The sequence below is a fragment of the Dermacentor variabilis genome, chromosome 9 (genome assembly GCF_050947875.1).
Source record: "Dermacentor variabilis isolate Ectoservices chromosome 9, ASM5094787v1, whole genome shotgun sequence".
In the NCBI taxonomy this organism is placed as follows: Eukaryota; Metazoa; Arthropoda; class Arachnida; order Ixodida; family Ixodidae; genus Dermacentor; species Dermacentor variabilis.
Window position 1 is genome coordinate 133,031,836 of NC_134576.1, and position 27,602 is coordinate 133,059,437.

At 45.6% G+C, this 27,602-nt stretch overlaps 1 protein-coding gene and 1 non-coding gene across 2 annotated transcripts; one reads left to right on the forward strand and one right to left on the reverse strand.

Moving 5' to 3' along the window:
• Nucleotides 1-1,269: 1,269 nt before the first annotated feature.
• Nucleotides 1,270-1,344, forward strand: TRNAS-GGA (transfer RNA serine (anticodon GGA)). The gene has a single exon. It is a non-coding gene; the product is annotated as a tRNA-Ser (tRNA).
• A 1,329-nt stretch (nucleotides 1,345-2,673) lies between these two features.
• On the reverse strand, nucleotides 2,674-27,371 carry LOC142557558 (F-box only protein 25). Its single transcript, XM_075669495.1, has 7 exons — nucleotides 26,417-27,371; nucleotides 20,916-21,084; nucleotides 19,193-19,285; nucleotides 17,246-17,374; nucleotides 14,747-14,973; nucleotides 8,260-8,515; nucleotides 2,674-5,986 (listed from the first exon to the last, which is right to left on the reverse strand). The coding sequence occupies exons 1-7, from the start codon at nucleotides 26,524-26,526 to the stop codon at nucleotides 5,846-5,848; spliced, it is 1,125 nt and encodes a 374-aa protein (XP_075525610.1). The 5' UTR covers nucleotides 26,527-27,371; the 3' UTR covers nucleotides 2,674-5,845.
• Nucleotides 27,372-27,602: the final 231 nt, after the last annotated feature.

The following is a 27,602-nucleotide window of genomic DNA, read 5'->3' on the forward strand; positions in this document are numbered from 1 at the left end:
CATTTTGTGAGCCTTTGGCTTTGATATGGCTGAAGGCAAGGAAGGAATGTCACTTGTGTACAGTGGTCAAAGCAAAGTTAGAGAGCCTCTGCTGGGAGGAGGGAGTTGACCTCCTCGCACCACCACCATGGAATATTTCATTTGCTTCCATCACTGCTATTATTAAACAAATCTTTTTTTTTAACAATTCTTGGATGGTGCTTTAAAAACTTGGGACTGCATAACCAAATTTTTCCCTCTGGTGAGGGGGGTCCTTTAAGGAACATATTGCGAGAGACAAAATTCATTTCGTACATTCTCGTCCTCATACATGTAGTAGTTCTTTGCAGTGAACTGGCACCTGCTGTTTCAGACGTCTTTTTTTTTTTTTTTTTAGAATGTACACAAGGTCTTTTAGCAAATACATGACCTGCAACTTTCCAGCTGTTAGAACTGCCTCACTAGTCAGCGTTGAATATATGTGAGCACAATAGCTTTCCCCCTGATGTCTACACTAAAAAGCTTCCGCACCCTTCCACTCGGGTATTTCAGTCTACTTTATTTTGCCTCATGTGCTTGCAGACCGTGAATAATGCAATTTTCAAACGAAAAATTCTTGCCAACAGTGATTATTCTGTTGATGGCAGTTTCGTTATGGCTAAAATTTTGAGCATTTCCCAGTACATTTTAATGTTTCTCAATCTTCTTCACATTCGCACTTAACCCTTTGTGATCATGTGTTGGGCCCTTCCTGCCACGCAAAAAAAAGTTATGGTTGATCCCTCTTTCATACGAATCCGTAGAACATGAAAGTGAAACTTGTCTTCACAGAGCTGTGGCATGTTTGCTCCATGAACTCACAATCTGCTGCAGCGAAAGGCTCACGATTTGCGGGTCAGCAGCCGTGTTGCAGGTTTGCTTGGCGCGCGGTGTCCCGTCCTGTTGGCACGCGGCGTCCAGCTGCCGAGTTGCTTCGGCGAAAGTACGTGCATTTTGGTCTGGCTCTGTATTGTCTTGTGCAGCCAGTTGAGTTGCAACACGCTCAGCTTCAGGAATGCGAGTGGCACAGTTTGCAGCGAACGCGTTGTACTTCATGCTGGCGGTGTGTCTTGCCAGATCAAAGCGAGATTCGCCTGTCGGCGTCGTTGCCTTCCTGCGCCGCTTAGTGCAGCAGTTTTCTTGGTGTCATCACAAGTGAAGCAGTAGATGGTGTTTGACGTAGTAGTTCTGCGGAAACCCGCAAGGTGAAATTTGTAGACAAATTCGACTTCGCCCTGCCATCTGCTAGCCGCCTGGTTAGCTCAGATGGTAGAGCGGCTGCCCCGGAAAGGCGGTGGTCCCGGGTTCGAGTCCCGGACCAGGACGAATTTTTCTTCAACTATGAGGCTTTTCTTTCAAGGAACCCGTATGGGTTTCCTTTGTAGCAATTGCTACGATTGGGTGGATGTCTGATTTTCCCTTTATTCAGTAGATGGTGTGTAAGCACTGCTGATGCCTGTTGAAGCTGCACTCTGTAGGCGACAAGGCATCAAAGGCTAATCGGATGCAAAAGACAAATAATGTGTGGAAACTGCGTCGTCACCTCAGCAGAAGGCATTGACAGCCTACACCGGGCTACACCATGTTGGAGCCTCCGAAGTCTACCAAAGCGCTCACTGCTGGCGCTCGTTAGTGTCATGATGCCCTATTTCGCTTCACCGCTACCAGATGGCGGCACCATCCCTGTCAAAAAAACATATTTCACGTGTTTGTGTCGATGTCACATCCATAACAGGAAGTTGATGGTGGAGCCCAGCATAAAACACTTTTGTGCTAAAATATTGGTTTTGGCCAGAGGTCACAAAGCACCTAACATGCATGCGTGCTCATGTTCGCCGGTTATTTAGGTTGGTAGTGCTAGCTTTCTGGAACTTTTTTGACTAGTTTTGCACTTCATAATGTCTTCAGATGAAGGCAGCATTTCTTTTCCCTTTCTTGAAGAAGTTTCTTGAAGAAATTTTTGCGCATTTTGTGGCGCGAGACGTTGACAGAACCGTGACGTTTTCGGCACATGCATCTTGTGGGCGACCTTCCTACAAGTTCAGTGAATCAGATGATGATTCTAGCGCCGAGGATGAATATATTTCACCTTCTGGTGGTCAGAACACGTCCTCGAATGACAGCACTTTGTGTGAACGTGTGAAATCTGGAATGACCACAAATTGGATAAGTGCTCATGACTGCAAAGAGTTAAGAGTGCTGCTTCTATGGCCAAGTTGGTAATTCACACTAAGCATGGATAACACACATGCTCTTGGTGAGGTCTTTGCAAGTATGTGTCTTTGTGTGCCTCAATAACCGTCTGTGTCCTCTAGCACGACCCCACAAGCTTACATTTGTTTGTACAGTGCTGTACACTGTGATAGGGAGCACGTTAATGTGTGGCTCTCCCTTTACTGATGTTCTAGCTGTAAGTGCCAGCTGATGCATTGCACAGGTGCGCGGAAAGATGCCAGCGCCACAGACCACAGCTCATTTGCCGCTCTTAAAGCACGGAAGATTCATCGCTAGCAGTTGCTGTTCCTTGGGCGCTAGCATTGTTTCAGGATATGCAGGATATGCACAGCAAACATTCATGTGACAAATAATGGAAAGCTGAGGGTCACATTGCTCAATCTTCAGCACACAGCTGTGCAGCCACTGATACTATTACATACTGCTATTTTGTCCGCAACACGCAATGCGAAGTGGACCAAAATTCGAGTGGATTGCCTTTAATCGCAAGCTACTCTTTCCCTTTGGGATTGGAGTGTAGAGAGCTACGAGAAGTAACTAACAAAAAATAATAATAATAAAGAGGGGGGTGGGGAGGGAATGCAAGTTTCCTCAACATTTACATTTCACACAAACTCTTCAACATTCAACAGCTCTCTTTCCACAGTGCTGATGTGTTCGTTCCTTTCTTTGCTCCACTGAACACACTCAGCTTGCAGACAAACGTATTAATATACATTTTTTTAAGTTCATTATTTTTTATGCCTTTTAAATACTGAAATAAGATTTCTGTATAGAAAATATAGCTCATATATAAGCCTACATACATATGTACAAACTCTAAAGCACCGGTGATCATAACAGGGGCTCAGTTGGAAACAAGTATCAGGCGGCGCTTTTGCCACGATTCCATTCCACTGGCTTCCAATTTCGCAATACTGGGAGAAGGTTCTAACGTAACCTCTACCCCACAGCACTGACATGCGGTGTCAGATGCCAGCGTTTCTGCCAAGATCCAATGTTAAACCATCTTGTTGCATTCTTTGTTTTTTAACTGTTTTTCTTTGGCTGTGTTCACTATAGTAACAGCCTTGATATGCACCAGTAAAAGCTGCAGGCATGTTCCATAACAGACTAGGATAAAGAAAACATAGAACTTTCGACACTTAACGGAACCGCCTCCCTTTTCACGGCAGGCAATGACTTAAACAATCAATTTTCTGGGAACAAAACACTTCCTTAAAACGTTATTGATCCTGCACAGTGAAAGTAGTCTTACTACACGCAAATTTGTTTAATGTTCAGAAATATATAATCTAGACCCTCATCTAGACTTTCAAGCAGGAGTGCCATTCGGTATTGCTATTATTGACCAGTACAAATATCACAACTCGCGAACGTTCAAAACACTACCCATAGCACAAACTACAACTTCTTAAAGGAATGTTAGATAGGCTTGCAGGGACATGTCTCAGTGGAACCTATAGGTTTCATTGAATTATTTTTAGTTTACCGTCATACTAAACAGGTACAGTCGAGCACCTGTACAACGAAGTGGCCTGTATAAGAAATGATTTCGGTGGCCGCGAGCACTTCATTATGAAGACGTTCGACTTTAGACGAGCTGCAAGTATTGACGCAATCAAAATACACGACATGTAGATGAGAACAGTGAGCGTTATTCTATGTGTCCCCTTGGCTCGAGTAACTCGGCAACAAACTATACGACCAACTCCCCCAGCAACAAGCTTTAGCTACCCAGATACAGTCTACGCTCGTTACAACGAACCCGCATACAACAGATTTTCGGATATAACAGACCATATTTCAACCTTATTCTACCTATTTTATTAATGCAACAAAGTTTGCTTTTAACGGACCACACTACAACGGACTACCAGCTACAGCAGACGGAATTAGCAGTAATTTTTTTCAAAGTCAGGCGTATAAAACATACTTTTGCCATGTCGACACGGGCTGACATCTGACTTGCGAGGGTCAGCCAACGATTGCCGCTCAATATCTCAATATTGCATGCACGAGAGAGGAAGGTGGGGCATAAACATGCAACCTTCATTCGCGTGCGAGGAACCGGAGGTGGTAAGGAAGAGGGGGGTTCTTCTCCGGCGGCTGCTGCTTATGACACGGCTGCCATATCTTGAAAGCGACCTGCGATGTGGACAAATTATGCCCAGTGCCGGTAGCTTTGTATGCACTGTGCTTTCGACATTTAGTTCGCGTTCAAGCAAGATAGCACGAAGGTCAATTCACTTGCTGCTGCTGCCGCGCTTACTCACTCCAACTTTTTGACAATGACTTTCCGCGGTTATTGAGCGAGATAAAACTACTATCCTTACTTCACATAACTGTCTACTAATTTGCTCTCAAGATCGATGCTTCGCCTGTTAGGCGAAACTGCGACTTTTTTGTTTTTTACTTTGGACGTTCATTACTAATTTTTTGTTATAACGTTGTCAGACATCGCGACCAAAGTTTCGGAAGTAAGGCGTTTTGGATATTCCGGACTTTTGACATTACGGTCGTTTTTTGTAGGATTATCAGGGTCTGCTGTAACGAGAGTCGACTGTGTGTGTATATATATATAAAGATGGGGTGTATGTTCTTGATCAATTATGCTCAGGAACACATTCTCATTTGCATGCCTCAAAGTTCAATACGATGCCACATTTGGAGGGACAAGCATCCAAGGATGTATGCTGGCTTATCCAATGGTACGTGCACTGAGAGTGAAATCCCCAAAAGTGACAGGCTGAAAATACAGTCCTAGATGGCATCAATTTTGAATGAGTTGTCAGACTAATTTAACTGACTAATTTTTCAGTAACATATTCAACCAACAAGTCCTTCAAAAATGAGGCTATTGCTCTCCAAATAGTAGGAGACACTTGGCATGCTTTCAAATAATGTCACGCATGCCATGAATGCACACTGCCTTGTCTGTAAGACCAGATGGCTACAATATAGACAGGATAGTGCATGTTTCTAATTTTTACATGACAAAAGTAATCATCACTATTTTAGGTGCACTTCCTTTCAGTATAATGGCATTCTAGGTTACATTCCTCTTGATAAAGAGAAATGCATGCAAGTGTTGCCAACATAAAGGCACCTGCCACACAGCACTAAAGCCAGCGATTTCAGGAGAGAATGACAATGATTACTGATATGTGACTACAGTACAGCCTGGTACAACTGCACCGCGCCGGCTAACATGCAAAACATGTTATAACCAAACACCGCAAAGGAACAATCCTAGCTCCAAGCCTGCATATAGTGACAAGGTAATGCTGTCTGGAAGCAACACCAATGAATGACACCGTGGCAAGAACGACTCCCTTTTCCAACTTGACAAAAAACCCGACATGCCCCTTCTGCAGGCATGCAACGCACTCTGACCAAAAGTGCTGACAAGATAAGAGCCAAAAAATGTGAAGACAACAAGATTGAGTAGGCTGCCTTTTCAAAGTGGACAGGAGGGAAACGACATGCCGACGCCGTGGCAGCACTTGCGTCGTCAGCTGCCAGCACCATTCTCGGGAACGGCAACAGCTCTGGTTCTGGAACAACATTGGCACTGGCAGACCACCACCTTTCACAGCGAGAAGAACTGGAGAAACGCCTGAGGGGTGACGGGAATGCACATGGGCAATGCGCTTGTCGGCATCACAGCACCACTGTTGGCCTCCTCCGCGGCCTCCTCTCGTGAAGAGTTGAGGCAGGGGTGGCCAAAGGACTGCATGAATGCAAGGTTGCGATGAATTAGGCAAGGCTTGGTGGTGCGGCAGTGTTTTATGATGAGGGTATTGTCTTCTAGCTGCGTCACCCTTGCAGCTGTTGCTGCTGGCATACCATGGCTACACCACCCAATCCGCTTCACACGCACACACTATGCAAACATATTCAGCACTAGCACACTGGGTCACTGGGAAGGGTTTTAACACTGGGTCTGCAGTAGATCTAGAATCAAACAAGAAGACATGTTGCCTAGCTCCCTGCAACATGAGGCACTTTTGAAAATATGTCTTCTTTTTATAAAATGGTGTACATTGGGTAATGATTTAACCAGCGTGAAAGTAGACAAACGCTGTTCTTGTCACTTCTTTTTGTGTTCCGTGTCTACTTTTGTGCTGGTTATATCATTATGGAATACCAACTAGCCCGGTCTCACACTTTGTGCATTGGGGCCTGTCTGCACATGACAACGTGAAGCAATAGCACTAAAACAAGCTAAATGGTGTGAAAGCAATGGGACGATGTGCCAACTCTTAACGGTACAATTTTACAGGCAACAAGTCATACCATTGCTAGCCACTGCATTATCCTGTCATTTTCTTTCCAAAATGGTCATTACCCTTTATGCAATTTATTAATGATGATTTGACTCTAGATACAGCGTACAATCAACAGCAAAGATTGACAAGCAACACAGCCTAGATCAAGGGTTCCCAAACTGGGTTACATGGAACCCAGGGGTTCCGTAAACGGCCAAAACGAATCCCCCCCCCCCATATTTGGTGTATTTTCACATTAGAGCTTGAATTTAACAATTAAACTGCCACACCTGCACTTTGGTAGTCTTCGAGAGAAATACCATTGCAGCAGCGGCGTTCAAGGCTTATTGCTGGCTTATATAGACTTATATTGACTTATATTGGCTGACTTATATCAGCCAGAAAATGAAGGGTGGGGGGGGGGGGGGGTGAAGAGGATCCCGTGGCACTCTGGAAATGCAGGAGGGATACCCAAAATGCAGAAAGTTTGGGAACCCCTCGTCTAGATTATGGTGACCTTTTTTAGCAACTTTACTGTTGTTGGCTTTGCTTTCAGCAGGGACTATGTATTGAAATAAGTGCACCTTTTGAGCCCTTTCAGCAACACAAGACTTCTAACAGAAGGCTCAGAGGTCAAAGAGCGAACCTTTAAAAACAGAATTTATTTTTCATAGAGCTTGATGCAACATTCACAAAGCTGTGAAACAAGACCAAATTCCTAAACTTTATGAACAATTCGGGAGAGTTGCTAGGTATGGCTTTAGTGCACCCAGATTGCTTACTAATAAGCTTTTTGGCGTGTATTTAGAAGTATAAACAAATAAAGGCACATATATATCTCCAGTGAAAAAATATGGGGTTGAGCCAAAGAACTTGGGAAAAGTCCCTTCAGGAATTTACGGGCTACTTATGTCAGTAAGAAAGTCGCTAGAGAATTCACTAAGACTCAAAAAGAACAGTTGTTTTTAGCCTCTTAAACGGCGTGAGAAATTTCGAAAAATTGATGCAAAGTAATTTTTTTTTAAATTGCTTTACTTCATGCCATCCTTTCTTTGTTTTTTTCTAAATATATTGTACTAGCAATGGTTATAGCTATTTTAGTGCTCTTGTTAAAAAATATAGCAAAAGACATTGTGTATTATGACCCATCATTGGCAGTTAAGAGGTTGAAATTACTAAAATTTCTATAACCTTAGTAGCTTGTTTTGTCAAGTTGCCAACACTGGTGTAAAGGTTTGCACAATGCTTTTCCTGAATACATTCACTCAAGAACAGTTAAAAATAACTCTGTTCATTTCATTCTTTCAAGCTACTACAAAATAGCGAGCATACTGTCCAAGAAATCTAGCCTTGACCTATCATCCCTTGCCATGCCATTGCAAGTCATTTTGTTAAGGCATTTTTCACACCATATTTCATCATCCTCACCTCCACACCGAGTTTACATTGTCTCCGCAATATGTGTAATCTCGCTCGAACCATGCACAAGGAGTTGTAATTCCTTTCTGCAAAACTGACGCTTTTTTTCTCAGTCATCCTTACAACGGATATCAGAAAAGTGGAATCGCCTACCTACACAAATAACCGCCACCAAAGACTATCACACTTGTTCAAGAACACCTCCTCATGTTCTTGCCAATTTTTGTTTTTTGATTTCTGATAGTTTGTAGCCCACTCCCCACTCTAACACCTTTGGCCCTGAGGGTATGTTAGATAAGTAAATAAATGCAAGCACCTTCCAGAAGAGGCATCGACAGTAGCGGCAGAGCAGCAGGCTATCTGCATACTCCTCACGGAGGCCATGCTTCTTCCGGAGGCGGTGGAAGAGGCGCTGCCACCCGGGGGCACCGTCGAGCTTTTCTGGCGGCTGCTGAAGCCACTGCTCCACCAGCTGGGGCCCGAAGTGGAAGAGGCACAGCCGCCGCCACACGTGCTCCTCTTGCAGCAGCGCCGCCAACACTGGGTGCGCCTCTCCGCTGCTGGCCAGGTCCCTACAATGATGAAGGCAACCAAAGTGTTGCCGCACGCTTCGCAGTTTTACATGGCAATCTCACAAACTCTTCAGCCGTACATCTGCAGCCTTGGCGTCTTGTTCTGGATGAATGCGCATCAGTAATTATAACGAAAAAAGGCTACGCTAGCTACGCAAACACTGCTCGCACAGGTGGTTTATACACTTTGGTGGACACCACTAGCGTGGAAAAGTAAGGTCTGTATGTGCATATTACCAAGGATTCATCAATTCACATTTCTAAAATTTTGTGATTATGGCATATGTTTATTTTAGGTATTTGAAGACAACTCCATATTGTTAAACACTTCTGGAGTACCAGTGTTCCGAAATATTAATAATTAAATTTGGCATTCGGTATGCTAATTTCGCATTCAAAGGTGGGAATCTCATCCCAGAGATGTTTAAACCTCCCACATGATGATGAGAAGGGGGGTGGAAGTGGGGTGGGATGCGTTTTGGCAAGGAGATACATCAGACTAGACATAAGGAAAATCCCTCTCCCAGTCGTTTTTCAAGCTATCAGTTTGAGCTGTGGGCTGGTGATGTCCTCGCATTTGGACATGGGTTTTTTTTTGTCAAGGGCACTGAAATGCTAGAGATACGCCACGTTTTCCTGACGTGCATACGCATGCCCGAGTTGCAAGAGAGAAATGTTGTGACTGCACCTAGGTACTACAGACACGGACAGATTTTCGCCCTTTTGTCCCTAGATGAGCAGCACTACGTGACCGCAAGTTACACCGGAATAAAATATAGCTCTGTTCGTCTTTCGTGTCCATATATCACTATTTCATAGATTGTAGAGATGCCATATTTTAGGGGACATTTTACAATGGACGCTTAGAAAGGATATTGACATCACGCCATAGTACTGGGTCTATACAGCCTCTGGAAATCTAGACTGTGTGACCGGCATGCCGAAAACTTGTGATCTACAAGATCCTTCTACAGTAGATTCCCTTGAAGACAAACTCGTAGGGACCATGAAAATTTGTTCGTCTTATCAGAAGAATAATTGGCAATGTGACCAGGTGCATCCAAATATTTTACTTCAAAACTGTAAATGAAGTAGATTTAAAGCGGGAGAAAAATAACATAAAAAGCATTCATTTAGCTGAAATTAATAGAAAACTGTTTTCAAGTGGCAATCTTGCTTGCTTTCATCCAGTCTGCGATATGGATGTTTGACGTTTCTGTGCAAATTGCAAGCAGCCACAAACATGTCATCTCACTTAATGACATTAAAAATCCTTCTGTGCCTTCGCATTGTTGTAAAAAGTTCACTTGGGAGTTCAAGTATGCATCTGCCGCCTCACAGGTCATCGTGTAAGCTCCGAGCTAGCGAAAGTACGAAGGAGCGCACGGCAAAGCAACGCAACCTAGAGGAAAGTCTAGGTGACGTGGAGTGAAGTGGGGAAGGAGAAAAGAGGTGAAACATTGTGGAGGGGGAAGGTAGGAAGTGGCACATTGGGTTGACCTCCTATGATTTGATTGATTGGCAGTTGCTACAGGTTTCGTCTGCGATGCAGACGTACTGGGTTCGTCTCATGATAACATTGTCCTCGCGCGCCGTACACTGTGTGCGAGTGAAAGCATGCGATGGTGAGCCAACTATGGCGGCTCAATTTCACGTGCATGGCACCGGGGAGGGGAAGGAGGGGGTTGTTGTACTTCGGCGATGCGTAGTTGCGCCGGCTTTATCTTGAATGCGATGTGCTTTGGGGGCACAGTCTAGGTGGGCTGATGGCTCGTAGCTTTGCGTATGCTGTGTTCTCACCGCCCAGTTTGCGTTGGAAGCAATAGACAGTGCAAAGGTCACTTCACTCGCTGCTGCTGCCATGATTCCTCATGCCAGCGTTTTGACAGTGAGCATCCATGGTCATCGAGTGTGATGTGCTCATGTTCACCTGTGTGCGCCGACACCATGCTTGGTGCCAGTCACTCTGAATGTTCGTCTTAATCGAACAGCACATCTGAGGCAGTTTGTCTTAAGTGGATTTTTTTTTGCATTTACTCTATGGAAAACCAAACAAACATTCCCATGGTGTTCGTCTTAACCGAGTTCGTCTTACCGAGAGTTCAATGTATTGTGAAAGTGCAGTTTATGTGAGAAGTGTTTACACTGCGCTGGGACTTCTGCAGACTGGATGCACTTGTTGGACACGTGTGTGTCTACTCCAAGTTTTGAGTGCATAGCGATTTTCGCTCTGTAATATATTTTCAGTTTTGTTCTCCATGTAATGAAGAAAGAAAAAAAAGTATTTTACAATGGAGCGGTCAGAACCCCACAAGGCACCTGGTGTGAAGTGCAGGGGTGGGGACTTAGGTAGACGCCACTTTAGTGGCCGCAGACCGATAAATAATGACATGTTGTTACTGCAAATTTGTTGTTTTGTATTCTTCCTCATTACAGACTGTATTGGCCACTGTGATCTCGTTTGAACGGAAGCACTGGTTCTCGCGTAATGGGCATTGCCATTGGCTAGGGATGTACGGAGCAAAATGGTTAGGCCTCCATAGTACCTAGGCGTACTCCCCAGATTTTTCCTATATAAACTCATACGTGCCACAAGCATCGGGCAAAGGCGGTGCAGCTCACACTTGTCTGCCAACACTGACGAAATGGAAATATGCCACACTTGCAAACTTGACTGTTTATGCATATAATGGTTGACAACTGCGCGCTCGTTCTTGTTGGACAACCAGGCTTTCTTGTGCTAGCAGAATATCGAGGAAATAATTTCTCGAAATGTGGAGAGAACCAATGCAGGCGCATCATGATTCCGCTGCTGTGTTGACTTGACACCGACACTGTAGCACATTGCATATGCGCAAGAAAACCACAAAGTGGTCACCCCTCAATGTTTCCCTTGCTTCAACTGGCCTCTAGAGTGTGCAGCTCCACCTGTCTATCTCCACTTGGAAGCAAAATGTAACCTGAGGCGGGTTCTACAGATGCGCGGGATGGTTGGACTTTGTGGTGTAAGCTAATTTACTCATCCGCTCCACCTTCTCCCCCTTTTGTTTATCTTGTATCCTGGCTTTCATTGACAACAATAGTGTGTGTGTGTAAAGCCCTAAAAAGCAAGTGCTTACCTTGTTGTACTACAGTTGAACCCACTTATAGCAATACCAGTATTAACAATATATCGCTTATAACAATGAGAAGCTGCTGCACCGTCAACTTCTGTATGTTTTTCATGGTGAAATAACCCACTTACTACACTTGGGGACAACTTTCTGTGGCAATGAAGGGAAAGCTATGGGGGTGGAGCTCCTGCAGATGTGTTACTGCGCCAAGTAGTTTGCCAGCATGTGACAGTGCTTTTGGTTGCTCGGAACAGATGCTGAATCGACGCATGCATTATCCACAAGGGACGGTGGATGAAAACGTGGAATTCTTTTCAGAAGCGCTCTCACTTGGCATGCTTTGCCTCTGTAGTTTTCCCTTAATTGCCACAGAAAGTTGTCCGCAAGTACACAATGCCCCAATGCCGCATTATTGGTTATAATGATGAAGTCTGGCTTCTGGGTGTCCGAGCCAAAAGGCAGAGAAATGCAAAATCCTTGATAATGGCCGGCTGCTCCAAGAGCCGCCACACACTCATTTTCCAGCCTCCTTCACGCGCCTCTCCATAGCTCTACACCGTGCCAGCCTCTAAAACACGAATGGACCGCGCCAACTGCACTGCTCGCACGTTGCTCGCTGGCCTCATTCAGTGCAGTTCTGCAAACAGCTTAATCCCTCACATTTGCCTTTGTTGGTTGCATTGAAATCTTTCCTGGCCACGTAGTTTCTCAGCCTTGTTTGACTCGCCACCAAAATGGATGATGGGTGATCCGCCCACTGATCATCGGCAATGCACGATGTTGCCGGTGAAAAGAAAGTGCACGGCTATAGATGTGGAAACTAAGTGCCTCTAACCGATGAGGCGATCGCTGCGAACGTGCTTGCATCGGATAGCAACGGCGAAGAATGCAGTGATGACGTGGCAGGACAGGCTGCCTCAACGTTGTCCTCACAGCAGGCTTGGCAGATGATTCAATCCCTCCGGAATTTTTCGCCAGGAAGCCTCTGCTGCACTACATGGCGCACCTGGATGCCTTGGAGAAGGATGTCGGCAAGCTTTGCATTAAGCATGCAAGGGTGCGACATAGGGCTTTCTCGTGCAAGCAAGTGCGAAGTACGTGGCGAGATGCTTGTGGCGCTCTTGCCTCAGCATTTCTGCTGGCAAGCTGACAAGCTGCTCTGGCAACCTTCTTGCATTATTTAAAAGGCCTCTTTTGGGGCCACCAAAGCACTGCCTCGGCGGTGCTCGCATATCGCTTGCTGCCCGTGACCCCTCTTTGCAGTTGTTATAGCAGTGCCATTCTTTAACGCTGACAGCCGCGGCTTGTTACATGCGATCGGAGCGCCTATGAAGCAGTTAAACGAGTGAACACAATCAGCAGCCGGATGGAGGAATTTGGTGGGGACGGGCACTGTCCTCCCCCGCCGTTATAGTTTTCTCACATCAGCTCTGCCATCCCCCTATTTGGTTTCTTCATGCAACCCAGTTATAACAATTATCGGTTACAACAATGGAATTTCCAAGACACTTGAATATTGTTATAAGTGGGTTCGACCATATTAAGGCAATGCTTTCTCTGCCTTTTCTTCCACCTTGTGGGTGCTGGCTCCTACCTCTCTTGCAGAATGGACAACTTGAGCCATGGGATATGTGCAACTGGGTATGGTGAAACTGGGTTGTGTGTGCATTCTCGGCCAATCCCCCAGAAGTGGTATGCGCCACTGTCACACAAGAGTCCTTATCCCACCTATGAGATGTGTTATTAACTCGGGAATCGCCGAACTGTGGCCGATGATGCCAGGCTCTCTAATAATCATGAATGTCAGAGACCTCTGCTGAGGCTTCTCATGGCATTGTGGCAGTCATCATCCGTATTTTCACCATGATTTTAGAGTGCTGTTCTTAGGAGCCCGTTCTTGTGGCAAGCTTCAGCAGCATAACTGAGTGAAGGAGCACAATGAAAGATGAAAGCGAATGTGGGGGATGAAAGACGAACGATGAGGTGGAAAGCAGAGAAGGATATGGTGAAAGTGTAAGAAGAAAAGCGTAGTGTGGTGATGATGGCTACAAGCAGGCTACGAGATGGCGCCAGAGTAGCGCGTGTCATCTGGGAGGTCCGGCGGTGGCGGCGGTTGCTGTGAATCGCGCCCATGCATCACTCTCGCGCTGGTTCTCGTGATCTCCAGATTAGCGAGGCAGTCGCGCCACACTTCGCTCTATTTGCGACGTGCCAAAGAGACAGATTGTCCAGGCCAGCCAACATGTTGTGAAATGTAAACATGTATAGAGCTGTGCTCAAATTTCACATTAGGGAGTATCGTAACAGTCAGTGAATTTTTTTTGTGTGTGTGTTTGATGCTCCCAATCTGCTTTAATCGCAATGGTGGTATAAGTGATGTAACAATGTTACTAAAGGCAAATATTAAGTCAATGTGTACTGTTAAAATACATTCGAGAAACCTCGGAGTGCTTGTTTCATGTCAAGAAAAGACTTAGTTTAAGAGGAAATTGTGTCTGAAGGGTCCTCGCACCTTTAGCACAATTCAAATCGCCCGCCCCCAAGCGGGGAATGGTGATGTTGCATATGCCATCACCGCCTTTTACTGGCATTGGCAAGTATAACTGCACCCAACAGAGGGCGCTATGGTTTTTTGCACAACACGCAAATGCATGGTCATGGAGAAACCAAGCCAAAACAGAGCATTGGAATTGCCGCTGCAGCTGTCCTTGGTAAAGTGGCATGGACCGTTCGGGCATCCCTCGACATTAAATTGACTTGGAATTCTCTCTGCTACTTGCAGTTTGTGCGAGTTCCGCACACCAGCGAAACCAGCTTAGCACTGTGCGATGACAAAAGTACTGAAATGCGAAAGCGCGGCTGGCAGTGTCTAGCGAAAACGAAACCTTTCGACCACCCGCGTCATTGTCAAGGATAATGTCACCGAGTTCTTTTTTCTATGAGAAATTAATAAGTAAGAAACTATGCCCATACCTGCCAGATACTGAGCATGCACAAACAGAAGCTGAAAACGCTAACAAACATTCACAAACGTGCATCAAGCTGTCGCTTTTTGCAAATTCATGCGCGCTTCGCAAACTCGTCTCCACCGTTTGCTCACTGCAAGTGCAGTGCTCACCTGTAGTCGGCCAGACGTAGCAGAACTTCCCTAAGCAGCTCGGGAGGCAGGTGGGGAAACTGGGGCGTGTCGTCATCCGGCTTAGGGTTGGAGAGGTCGATGTGCCGCTGCACATTCCAGATGCGCTGCAGGGTCTGCAGATGCTGCTCCCACAGCTGGCTCGAGCCCAGGGGCCGACCCCAGCAGTGGTACTTGCGCAGCGTCCGCTCGAGGTCTTCCAGGAGAAGCTGCAGAGACAGGATTCGTGACTCTTTGGGCACAGGTGCATTGTTTACTACAACTAACTAGAAGGAAAACTGGCAATGTGTAGATGCTGTATGCATGGTCATATAGCCTCTCCTGCATATTCTGTGCCTGCTGGCTCGTTCGGAAATAAATGAACTATAGCTGGCATCTGAACTCTGGCGGTTCTGCTGCTAAGTAAGGCATCTTTGGCATGTTTATCACATTTTTGGTGCTTGTGGCTGACAAAAAAAAAAAAAATAGGGACAGAGAGAAAAAAATTCTTTGGCATTAATAAAAGAATGATAGTGCCATGTGAAACATGAATGTTTTGCTTCCAGTTGCTTTTGGGACAAAATCGTCCCCTGGTGCTATAGAGAATCACTGTCGTTTCTAGAGCACAAATATCTTTTGTCCTCTGTTGCTGTGCAATACCAAGAGTGCATGATTTAAGCTCTGGGAAACATTTGTCACTGGCCTTTCCACAATGCATGATTCTGACTCTACATAAGTGGTGCCTCCATAGACCACAGTTTTGCCATGATTCAGCAGGCACAGGTGTGTACAGGGAAGGAGTGTCCAAAAATCACTAGAATTCTTTTACCGACGTGTGCCACTAGCGCATATACTACATCGTCGTCCTCATTAGCTGACCATGCATTGCCTTTGAGTAAAGTTTTGTCTGCAAGCTGCATTGCTTTCTTTTGAGCCCCTAAGCCATCTGCGTCACTTTTGCGACGTAACAGAACATGTGTGTTTATCAAGCTCTGTTCTCACACGAGAAATTTTTTTATATCGAAGAGCGTGTTCATTTTAAATTTGTGCAACCAGCATTTTTACATTTTTGTAGCCAAGTGGTTGTGTTATGCAGTTAGAAGAAAACACCCAAATTTGTAGAACTCAGGAAAGTGGCATGTGCACCACGAAAACACTCCAACTCACACAGCACTTAATGTGCTGAATTTCCAGACATAAATGAGATGGCAGCCACTATCCTACCTCATCATCTCTACTCCCCGCGTCTTGGCCCTTGCAATTGCTTACCGCCAAGACTGAAATGAAAGCTTTAGGGAAAGCATTTTCTACGTGGAGCGGAAATAAAGAAAATGACAGAATCACAGAGTGTCATCAGTCTGCAAGAGTTCCAGAACAGTTTTGAACAATAAATAAAGTGATAGAACAAGCCAACTGTGCCTCAGAAAGAGCACTTTGAAGCTCATTAAAGTTTTGTAATAATAGAAGAGTTACGCAAATTAGAAGGACAATTCTCGTTACTTTCGGGTCACTCCTCGGAAATAGACGGCTATGGCATAGGCATGCCGAAAGGCAGAGGCTTCAGATCGGCGCCTTTCCCAAAGAACCAGCACACTCTGGAGACGCACCTGGTGAACAGCATTCCATCCGTCATAACGGTTCAATCACTAAAGCAACATTCAAAATGCTGTTTTTTTTCTTTCATTTTCTAATGTGAAGGTTCCTGTCTCGTGTCGTTTCAAGCCTTTTCAATTAAGAACAAAGAAATTGTGGGATCAAACCTGTCTTCCAGCACAGCAGCCCAATGCACCAACGATTAGGCTGCAATCGCACATCTCTCGTGCCAATGCCAACTAGCCCTTTGGGACCACTGGTGCATATCTCATGTCGCATCGCATGAGTGGGAGAACATACAAGGGCCAGTTTCCATTCGGCCACAAGCTTAAAGTGCCTCTTCTGTGCATCATGCCACGCATCATGCTCATAAAAGTGGGAGTGTGGCAGTTTCTCCCATTCTCCCCTAATGGAAACCAGCATTTTGAAACGCTGTTAGACTGTGCCGCCTTCAGGATTGGCCCATGTTCTCTATTCCTTTCCTTGTAGCAGCCAATATAGAAATTGTGGAACACTGTACTACCTTCGGCGTCGGTTCGGACCATAACGAAACAGGTTGTAAGGTTTTTTCACCAGAGTAAAATAATAATAAATAAATCATCAGCCACACGCCATCTTGCTTTGACAATGGTCAGCGATCCGCCTCTTTCCTGACACTAAAATCTCACCTTCATTTTACTGCTATATATTGAAAAAGCCTAACCCTCTTTCTTACTTTCGCGCGCGCGCGCACACACACTCTCTCTCTCTCTCTCTCTCTCTCTCTCTCTCTCTCTCTCTCACACACGCACACACACACACACACACACGTACAAAGCAGACAATTTCGATCGGCAAGCAAGGACACAAGAAACAGCGCCAGCAAACAAGCAGCTTTCTTTTCTGTTCTTTCTTGCTTTTTTTCCGCACCTGAAGAATGTGAGTGTTCTGACGACTGTCAGCGACTTGTGACGCCACCTCTTCGAGCATGGTGAACAGCACCCGACTGGCACACCCACTCAGCGTGGTCAGGTTTTCTGTGATCAAGAGGTGCAGCAACTGCAAAAGCAAAACAGACCGCACAGGCCTTCAGAAGCTGCCGGCCTAGCCAGTATTCGCCAACACTGTGTTGTGCAGCTAAACAACTGCCATGAGCAAAGCTTTCTAAATTGGATTCACGTGACAGCCTCGATAGCCAACTCGCAATGAAGACTGAACATCAAAAGAGCACCGACAAAAAAACTTTTCTTCTTCCCTTTGCTTTGTTAGTAGGTGCTAAATCTGTGTCATGGTATAAGGTCTCAATTTCTCGAACGTGTAACAAGTCATGAATTATCCCATATTTTATGTGAATTCGAAATGGGGGCCAAATGAAGAGCATCATCTTGGCGTCAAAATGTATTGACAAAGGTACCTCTACAAATCCCAAATATGGAAGGGGGGCCAAGTGACACTGATGTGTAGCTCGGTGCAGTGGTCAAAGATACATTGTGGTCATCTTGCCAAAAGCTTTAGACGACGCGATAATAGGTGGAAAGAATGTGAGATGGGGCGAAGAGTGCTGCACATTCCAAGAAGTTACAGTAGCACACGAAATTTCTCATCCTGTGTCGAACGCAAAGAAGTGCAGGATGAAAGAAGAAAGAATGGCCAATGCAGCAACACGGTCACCCACACATGTGGCTTGCTGCCACTGCAGCAGGTTTACAGATGTGTGTGTCAGCGGTGTGTGATGCCACATGCACTTATCTTGAATTACGTGATTCATAGAGGAGCCTTTGTCAACACTCCCTACACCAAGCAGCCACACACCATTCAGCATACATTTTAAACTGGTTACATAAAAGAGGATATAAAAAGTTTTTGCATGTTCAAGGAGATCTGGCACCACACTGCAGTTAAGGAGTTGGCAGCCATCTAGCAAAAAAAAAGAAGAAAAAATGGGATATAACATTTTTGTGTCGGTCCTAAGTGGCGTGAAGTTGGGCTGCAAGCACCTATCCAGGTGTGCCTTTCTGTACACCACAATTCAGTGCGGTTTTCTTTATTCAAATATTTGCATGGAAAGCAGCATACACATGTTATGCACCAAATGTGGGCTGCAAATTAACCTCAGCATAATAAAAAATAGGCCAAATAACCCATAAAAAAAAATGCAACTTGAGCAAAATACTGTTATACAAACTACAAACAAATAATGTGAATACATATATAACCTAAAGAGATCCAGTAAGCACGTTTCAAGGTAGCAACTTGAGCAAAATACTGTTATACAAACTACAAACAAATAATGTGAATACATGTATAACCTAAAGAGATGCAGTAAGCACATGTTTCAAGGTAATGTTTGCAATGTCACCAGGCGATCGCTGGTTTGGTTCACTGTTTGGATGCACTTTAACAGAAAAACAAATGCATGGAAAGTACAACTCAGCAAAAATGGTTGTGTGACCTACCAGTCTAACTAGTCTGTTACCCACCCTCGTCTCTTACTGTAGTGCACGAACAAACGCAAGTCAACTGCACCAGATGGTGAACTTGCTCATAAATCAGTATACCGATTCACCCTGCACGCACACGTTTAAACAAACACATGAAATAAGGTGCTCAAGCTCAAACACTGGCTTGCAAATTAAAGCACGTTCAAAATCATTGTGCGTGCTTTTTCAGTGATGATAATGATTCAACATCCAGGATAACGCAACAGATTCTGCCCAAAACAGACTAGTACTGCCCCTTAGCAATGCGTAAAGCCTCACAATTCAGTTCTGGTGTTCCTAGCAGTGGCAGGTCTGTCAGTAGCGGATTGCACTGAAGTCTCTTGCACAGCGTCCAGTTACCCACAACCACAAAAGGAACCGGTAATCATTCACTAACCTTGCAGATGTAGTTGAACCGCCGCACATCTTTGATGCCATTGCGAAAGTCTAGCCTACGGAATGCTTCACTGATGGTGTTGTAGCCAGCAACCTGCAAAGACAAGAAGTGTTGCGAGACCTCAGCTGTGAAGTTTTTCATCAGCTTACTCCTCCAGTGCTCACTAAAGATTTACAAATGTGCGTGAAATGGTAGAACCTATAAAATAAATAAAAAATTCCAAAGAAAAAGATGTTCAATTCATACCTTCATTAATTTAGGGCTTCGACAGATGATCAGATCCAAATTTCTGTGTGAACTTGGGGCAAGCCAAGGCTTCAGGAAGTGTATTTTTAGTACGGGGACAGGATGCAGAGCTCATTTCGCTTATGCGAACTTCTTTTGTGTGTGCAAATCCGAGGCCCAATTTACTTTATCAGAGTGGGGTTGGACCTCAGGGATGAAGGTTTACCTGTTAACTTCCCCTCCTCTGTTCCAGAGCCCCTGGGGCAAGGTTTGAGCTAGTTGACTGAACACAGTTAGTTAGACACGAATAAAACTAACAGTGCAGAGCTAGAACTTGGGCAAAAGAAAGGAATCAAAACACAGAGGTGACTTCCATTGGTTTATCTTTTTCAGAACAGAAGCTTTGATATTACTCCGATACATTGTAGGCAAGATTGTTGATAGAATCACATGGGAAATAACTGAAGCATCTGAGAAGAAACATTGCAACAACAAATGCATTGGCATACCTTCGATTGCTCTATCTGACAAAGATGCATTTTTCTTAAATTTAACCATGGGACATGGGTGCTCCATAACACAGGCATGAGTATCAAGTACACTTTGCTCTTTGCTGTATCTTGTTTTGTTTCTTTGGTGCCTTTTGTGTAGATTTAGTTCATATTTCTTTCAACCTTTTTTGTTGCTGTTGTATGTAAATTATGCAAACACTTCTGTTGCAGAAAGTATAAACCAGTTCAAAATCAGCACACTCTTTCTTCCCCTTCTTTCATTTGTCCAAGTTTTACCCTTGAGCCATATAAATATAACCTCATTTGGGGGCTGGGTTAAGACATTCCGGAGGTCTGGGGGTAATGGCTTTTGTTGGGAACCCCTTCCCCTCTATCTTGATAAAGAAAGTGTCTGCCTTTTAACATGTGCTGCCTCACATGCAAGTGTAAGCATGAAATTACGCATGTAGCTTCATCAATGCAGCTTTTAATTCTTTTTTCTCTCTCTTTCTCTGCAGGGATGTGCAGAAAATAAGGATTTTTCGAAACAGCAGACAGAAACTTTGAATTTAAAACTTCGAACTCTGAGCCATGCTGGTACGAGGAGCACCAAACTGCCACACAAACTGCACGAACAGGACTGCACAGAGGCAGTACAGAGATCCTCTGTGGGTGGAAAATGCAGGAACTGGAGCACAGACAGCATTGGCTATATCCATGGCTATCGCTGCTCTATCGATTTTTGGAATGATGATGACAAAGATGACGATGATAATAAGCATGCTTTATGTATCGGTTTCAGTTTTACTAGTGAGGCCGTGCCAATGAAATGAGGTTTTTGTTCTTATGCTTCCTTTGGCACAGTCTCGGTGCAATTTTTCACTAGCATGCAGTATTGGAGCAGGATGGCACAGTCTTGGTGCAGCTGTTCCATGATTGCGCAGTCAGGTTTTTTCCAATGCCTACTGACAGGGACTCGCAACTTCAGCTGGATAGAGCAACCTCACCTCTCGTGTGCACTTTAGTGTGATCTGGCAGTACGGCTGCTGAGAAAGCCGCCGCTGCTTGGCGTCGATGTCCAGGCACTCATCACCGCTTCCTGTATCTCCACCCCCCAAGTTTGGTGGAGACGATGGCGGGAGGTCGTATTCAGCAGGCTGTTCCAAAGAATCAAGACTGGAAAACAAGGTGAATTGTTTGTTTGTCTCAGTAACGCTGGATAAGCATGATGTGATGTGTCGGCAACCAGCAGAATGCAGTAGCATACGTGCCAACTAACTGCTTCCTGGTCGCCACTATCTGGTGTTTTTGGTGCTGCAGTCTGGGCTAGTAAAACAAAGCAGTGTGTGTACCATTTTTTTCCCTTCTTTCTTCTACAGTGAAGGCCGATGTACAACGGCGTGAGTGGTCAATACCTATCAGCAACACAACCTGCCTTGGAGTAACAAATTTTTGCTTTGAAATGCTATTATCAACAATTATAAAATAAAAGTTACCTGACGTACACCTCAAACAAACAGACACCACTGCGTTTCCATGTTTTTCTTAAGCCAGTAATCCATAATTTTTTTTTCTCCCATTGTGTTTTACAGGCTCTACATTGGACGTCAGCTAGGGGGGTATGTATGGCTGTGAGGGTAAATAGCAGCCAGCATGGAACCTCTGGAGCAGGCAGGCATATGACCAGGATGTCGGTAAGAATGTGCAGGTGACATCGGTGATCAATCATCACTAAGAACAGCCAGCAAAGAGACCCCTAGCTAGTTGTTCTGAAGGGTGTGTGACCTCGCTTATGCAGCTTCGCTGTCTTTATCAGTTGTCAGGTTCGAATACATATGCGAAGGGTTTTTTTTTATCACCATGGACAACCTCCACCATACCATTGCTACACAACCATAATGTTGCTCCACGTACAAATGGACCACAAAGCCAGCTAACCCAGAAGCAAACACTTCAAGGCAATGTGACAATGTTATTTGCTTAGCATTTAAGGCACCCAATAAGTACATACACAATAATTTTAGTGCAAAAGTCACAACGGGGATTTCTTTCCACATATCCTGTTGACACTTGAATACCTAATGAACGAATGCAGTCTCCACTTTATGATATAGGGCACTCGTTCGCTCCCCTGAAGTGAACATTTAAGCAGCTTTTCCCTTCCACTCTTGAGCCACTATGAATGCAATGACATTAATACAACATTTAAGGCCTCTTATGAGGTCACATTAAATAACCTCTATAAATGCTACTGTATTAAGTATTTATTTAATAGTATAGGTTGAGGCATGGCATACAACGAAGATGTTAAAAACAGCAACTTACATATACAGCTAAATTTATACAATAGTAATAAGAGTGGACGATGAAGGCACATTCCCCTAAGAAAAAAAATTTCTGAATAATATAGTCTGCTTAGGCTACACTCCATTGATAAAGACAATAATTAAACAGTGTCAGTAGAAAGATTGCTTTTGAGTTCACTAGTACATGCCTGCTCTGACACGTTACAGGCAGCATTTTCCAAGAGAGACCGGTCAGGAGAGGATGGCATAGAATACTATTACAATTACGCAATGGCAAGTTCTGCAAAACTCTGTGCTGGCTTAAATTATGCTTTAAAACCCGCTGTGACGTCTCACGAAACCATTCAAAATGGTGATTATATTTGATTGTCCTCTCCACACATAAATGGATGTTTTATATGTGTGTATTGTCAGCAAGTAGTCTGCTAATTCACTGGCAACACTCCGTGGATGAACCCAGCCAGATATATCAACCACATTAAAGAAGTTTTGAACTTGCTCCTATTGCACACTATTAGCATATATGCTAGGGCCAGGCGATGGGCTTTTTATGCAGACTATAACTTGTTCCCATTATCTCCTTTCTCTTAACAGGCTCTCAGCAATCTTCTACAATATACATTTATTCAGTCAATGTGTTCAGAAATTCAAGCACATCTCATGAGCGATTACCCGAACTGAAGGATAAAAGCAGCCATGCAATTTTTTTAATGCGTTTAGCAACTATAACCACGATTTCTTGTAACTGTCAAACCGTATTCAAGGGCTGATCCCAAGTATAGTGCAGTCTAACACAACAGTAAAAAAAACCTCCCACCATACCACCACATGGTATTGCAGGATGGTGGTTTAAGGAGAGCATCCATGCATTTTTGACAGCCAACATTTTGAAATGCTGTCGTTTGAGGCACTGTACTTCTGGTCGCAGACACTGCATGTCGTCGAGGAAATGGCACTCAAAGAAGCGGGTGACTTCCGCATACAGGTAAGGCAATGGTAGTCAAGGGAGCGCCAACCATATATAACACGCAGTGGTACCATAGCTCTGCAAATAACCATCTCCCAAAACATGCTAAATGCATTCTCGGATAGCAACCGGAGTTGGTTCTTCACATTTTTTTTTTTTTTAACGTCAAGCCACTTTTCGTTTTAAGCTCCCACAGCACTGTAGCTCAGTCACTTAACACCAGGGCTATCGCATTAAAAGAAGCAAAACGTACCACGAGCACCTTCACCTAGAACACGTACGCTCTACCGCACAGCTGCTGCGAAACGGCTTACTCTTATCCACCACTCAATCGCCCATACACATTCGCCCTGCAGCCCGAAGAACTGCGACCGTCGTTCTCGACGCGAGACGAAAGCGGCAAAAGTATATATGAATCAAGCGGCCCCAGGCGAGTTGGCGAGCGGCCCCAGCAACGAAACTGGATGGATACGCAAAAAGCCAACTGCGCGAGCGACGCCGGCGACCTCGGAGTCGAGCGATTAGGCAACTGTTTCCGATACGTCTTCTTTCTTTTTTTCTCGCCCGCGTACGTTCATCGCAGCAGCAGCAGCAGTAGACGCGTTCCAAAAGCGCCTTGCGGAAGCGGCGGAAACGAAGCGCGCGCCTGGGAAAGGGCAATAATTAAATGCGATCGAGCGCAATCGAAAAACGCGTTCGTCCCTCAGTGCGGCAAGTCGTTCGAATTGCTCCCGGTGCAGAAGTAGTGCTACGGCCGCCACAACAGCTGCGCAAAGCAGCAGACGACACGTCAGTGCTCCCGCGCTCCATGGTGTGTTCGCGCTGCAATGAAAATGAAAAGATATACATAAAAATAAACCCAAGCATGAATAATCTTCGTGCACGGCTAAATAGGTCAGCGACTATGCCCGGCTAGAGAAACGCACGGCTGCCAGGCAGGAAGCGAACAACCGGCCGCTGCCTAACGATGGCCGCTTTATTTATTTTTTCGTTCTTTTTAACTCGTTCGCGCTCTGTTGGATGTCCGGACCTCCCTTACTTTTATTTGGCCCGAGCTACAGAGCGCGGCCAACTCATGGGGAAACAACGGAAACACGGATAACAGCGATCTCTAGGATGTGACGGACCGACTGACTGAGAAAAATAAAGGGGAATGAGGTGGGGGGCATACGTGTGAAAAGAAGGGTACGTGTGAAAAAAGAAACACAGACGCAGACTTTGTGTGCGAGGTTCGCGGAACGATCGCGCAATAGGTAGACATTTTTATTTTTTTATCGTGCCAACATCCGACTTCTCTCTGTGCCGTTTCTCAAAATACGCTACGCTATTCGACCTTTGTGTCACAAGTGTTCTAAGAACGACTCGTCTCTCTTTGTAAACAAGTCAACCGTGCATGCACGGCTGTATACGAAAAAACGAAACTGAAACCACCTTTAACTTCAGATTAGTATCCATACCCTAACGCGTTCTAGCTAGATTTCTGCAGCCTTAAGTGTTAAAACAGAAGAAAAAAAACCAAAGAAAAAGAACATACGAAAAACGTTGATGCTCAGTATAGTTTCCGTTTGATATGTAAATTGTTTCAGGGGAACGAGAGCACTTGCTTCAGGTTCCAATGCGCGTAACCATGGCGGAAAAAAAAGTGCGTAACATCAGGGTGAGCAAATATTCAGCAGGTTAAACAGGGAAAATGTCACTCTAAACAGCTGGATCGGTATGTGTATACACACGCGCATTTAGACCTGAATTTCGTATATTTCTGTGTCCGAAGAACCACGTACTGGGGTCGCAGTAGCTTGGCACTCCCGTAAATATAGGAGTTCGCGCGTCGGCCAGACAGGAGTATCAATTAACCTAGAACCGCTAGAAATCGCCGAGGAGGATCACTCCAACCGTGACCACCAGTAGACATGCGCTCTATTCCCGCTTCGGCAATCTTCGTTCGACCACGCTCGACGAAGAACGCGGGCGGCTGCGCGCCTTGGAAGTTAAACAGCGGTTGCTAAGCGACTCGACATCCCAGCTGCTATTCAAGCTGCTCTCCGACTCCGCGCAAATCCCGAAGACGCGGCATTTCTCTGGGATGCTCTCTTTTCTCGCGGTTGAAAGCGCAAACGGGCCACAAAGACCGCCCAGGTGAAAATATCAAGACAGAGGCGTAGTTAAGGCGGACTACGTATACATGTCCACCTGATAAAAGAAAAAAAAAAAAAAACAACGTTAGAACCGGCCCGAAGCATGCATTTGCGCGTTCGTATGGTGACACGCACGAAGGGAGAAAGCGCCATAAACTTGGGAAAACACACACTCAAACCTGCCCAAGCTTGTATACACACATATATACTCTGCCCGCCTTTGTCGTCAATGTGCCAGGGGACGAGAAAAGAAAAGGGCCGGGCTGCGTCTTTTTTTTTACCGAGCAGGAACTGGCCTACTTTTTGCATAAGCACGGACCGACGCCACGGTGCTACATTAGCGCGCATTAAGCAACAGCTGAGCCGTTCCAGCAAGTCGTTGCGGGGGAGAGCAGGCGAATAAACTCCGCTGCCAGAGCGTTGTTTCGTTTCTATTCCCGCCGCCTCTCTGACAAGGGGCGCCCGAGGACCGCCATTTTGACGGGATCAGCTGGACCCAGATGAGAGAGGGAGAGAAACTTTGGAATCGCTCTCAAGCACGGTGTAAGAATAGAGAGTGCGTGCTGGCGAAGCCGTCTGCGCCTGCCTTTATCGCAATATTCCTTTGTTTCTCCCGAGAGCAGGAGTGTTGTTTGCACGGGTGCGAACTGCGCACGCACTATCATGTCACGCCAGTCTCCATACATTTACATTGTCTCGACGCGTATCCTTCCCTCTACAGCTGTTTCGACCGATGCGCATGTAGAGTGCAACAGCTGTACACGGGGCTGTCAGAACGGGTACTCCCGAGCTAACGCGGGCTGGTAAAAATTTCGTCAGCCACGAAATCGGCCAGCATTTCGTTTATCCGACTACTTTCACAGATGGGAGAAAGCTGCGAAATATGTTTCCCGAGCATTTTTTCCCTCCCCACTTTCGCCATCTCTTTCCCTTCCTCTCGGCCGTCCGTCTGAATCGATACATGGCCCGTCCCGTTATTGCTCGTCCTTGGCAGAGACCCAGCGACAGACGGCGTCTCAACACGCACGCCAGCCGCGGAAGAAACAAGTGCAACACTAGCACGCGCGTCGTGATATTGTACACACAAACACACGTCGTACCTTTCGTCGGCGCAACAGTAGAACTCGAGGATCTTCTTTTTTTCCCAGCCTTCTCCGGTCTTGACCCAGGCTTCGCCCGGAGAACGCCAGTCCCGACCGATGAACGGCATCGCGGCCGCGGCGTTTGGAGCCCGAGAAACCGCAGCTGTTCGATGATGCGCTAGCGCGTTCAGCGGAGAGCAAGTCCGTCGCGTGGCGTTCTCGACCGCCGAAGAAGACTCGCACCACACCAACTGTCTAACCAGTCCCCGCTCCACTCGCAACAAAGAAAACCCGACGGACACTGCGCGAACGAAAAACAAAACTAGAAAAACAAAACGAAGCGAACCGAAACAAAAATAAAGCGCGACTGGTCGTTCTCCGCGCTCGCAGGTCCCCGCGCCGTCGCCGTCAGGGCCCGTCAACTGCGCCGATGCTGAGCGAGCGGCGAGCGCAGCCAGTTTGTTGTTGCGTGCTTTTTGTTGACGGATGTGACGTCACGGAAGTCACGATCGAGACGCTCGCAGCGTCGTATTGCGCGGCTTTTTGAAAACGGAGCGGAACCAAAATTAATCGACCCTCACGAAAGCGGCGCGTGGTTGCTCTTTAATTGCGCAATCACCTCGCGCAATCTTGGCCCGCTTGTTTGCGATTCTTCGTAGTAAACCAGCTCACCGTCGCAACGCAGCGCTAAGCACGCGGACTAGGTTTCAAAAAAGAAATTTTCCTCACACTTGTTAAGTGGCAAACGAAGAGAAAGAAACCAAGAGGAAGAGGTAGGAAGCTTAGCCAAGGACGTTCCGGGTTGGCTACCCTACAAACGGCTCTTTTCATGCTTATTATGGCAATGCTCATGACATGGTGTACCCAATAAAACAAAGCATTCTTTAAAAGTGTCAGGCAAACACGGGTGAACTAATCGAATTTGTCATTACTGTTCGTCTGCAGCAGTTTCTATGCCTCAAATTAACTCGGGGACACTTTTCAGGGCTCGACACACTTCGCGGCTACAGCAACGCGACAGCTCGCGCAGTTTTTGCTCAGACATTTGTGGCGTATTAACGGTTTTGTTTAGCTTCTAACGCATTGGGGCATTTGAACTTGGGATTTCCCCCCCCCCCCTGCATTATTGAATGCAACTAGTTCAAGAAACATGCGACCGTTTCCGAAGCTATTCCGTACCTGCTACCTACCATCCAGCTAAACG

Bases quoted from the DNA above. Each gene is read 5' to 3' on its own strand.
- LOC142557558 (XM_075669495.1), bottom strand. From the start codon at position 26,526: ATGCCGTTCATCGGTCGGGACTGGCGTTCTCCGGGCGAAGCCTGGGTC. The intron at 19,286-20,915 runs GTGAGGTTGCTC...TTGTCTTTGCAG, and splicing joins CACTAAAGTGCACACGAGAG to GTTGCTGGCTACAACACCAT. The intron at 8,516-14,746 runs GTGAGCACTGCA...TCATCATTGTAG, and splicing joins CTACGTCTGGCCGACTACAG to GGACCTGGCCAGCAGCGGAG.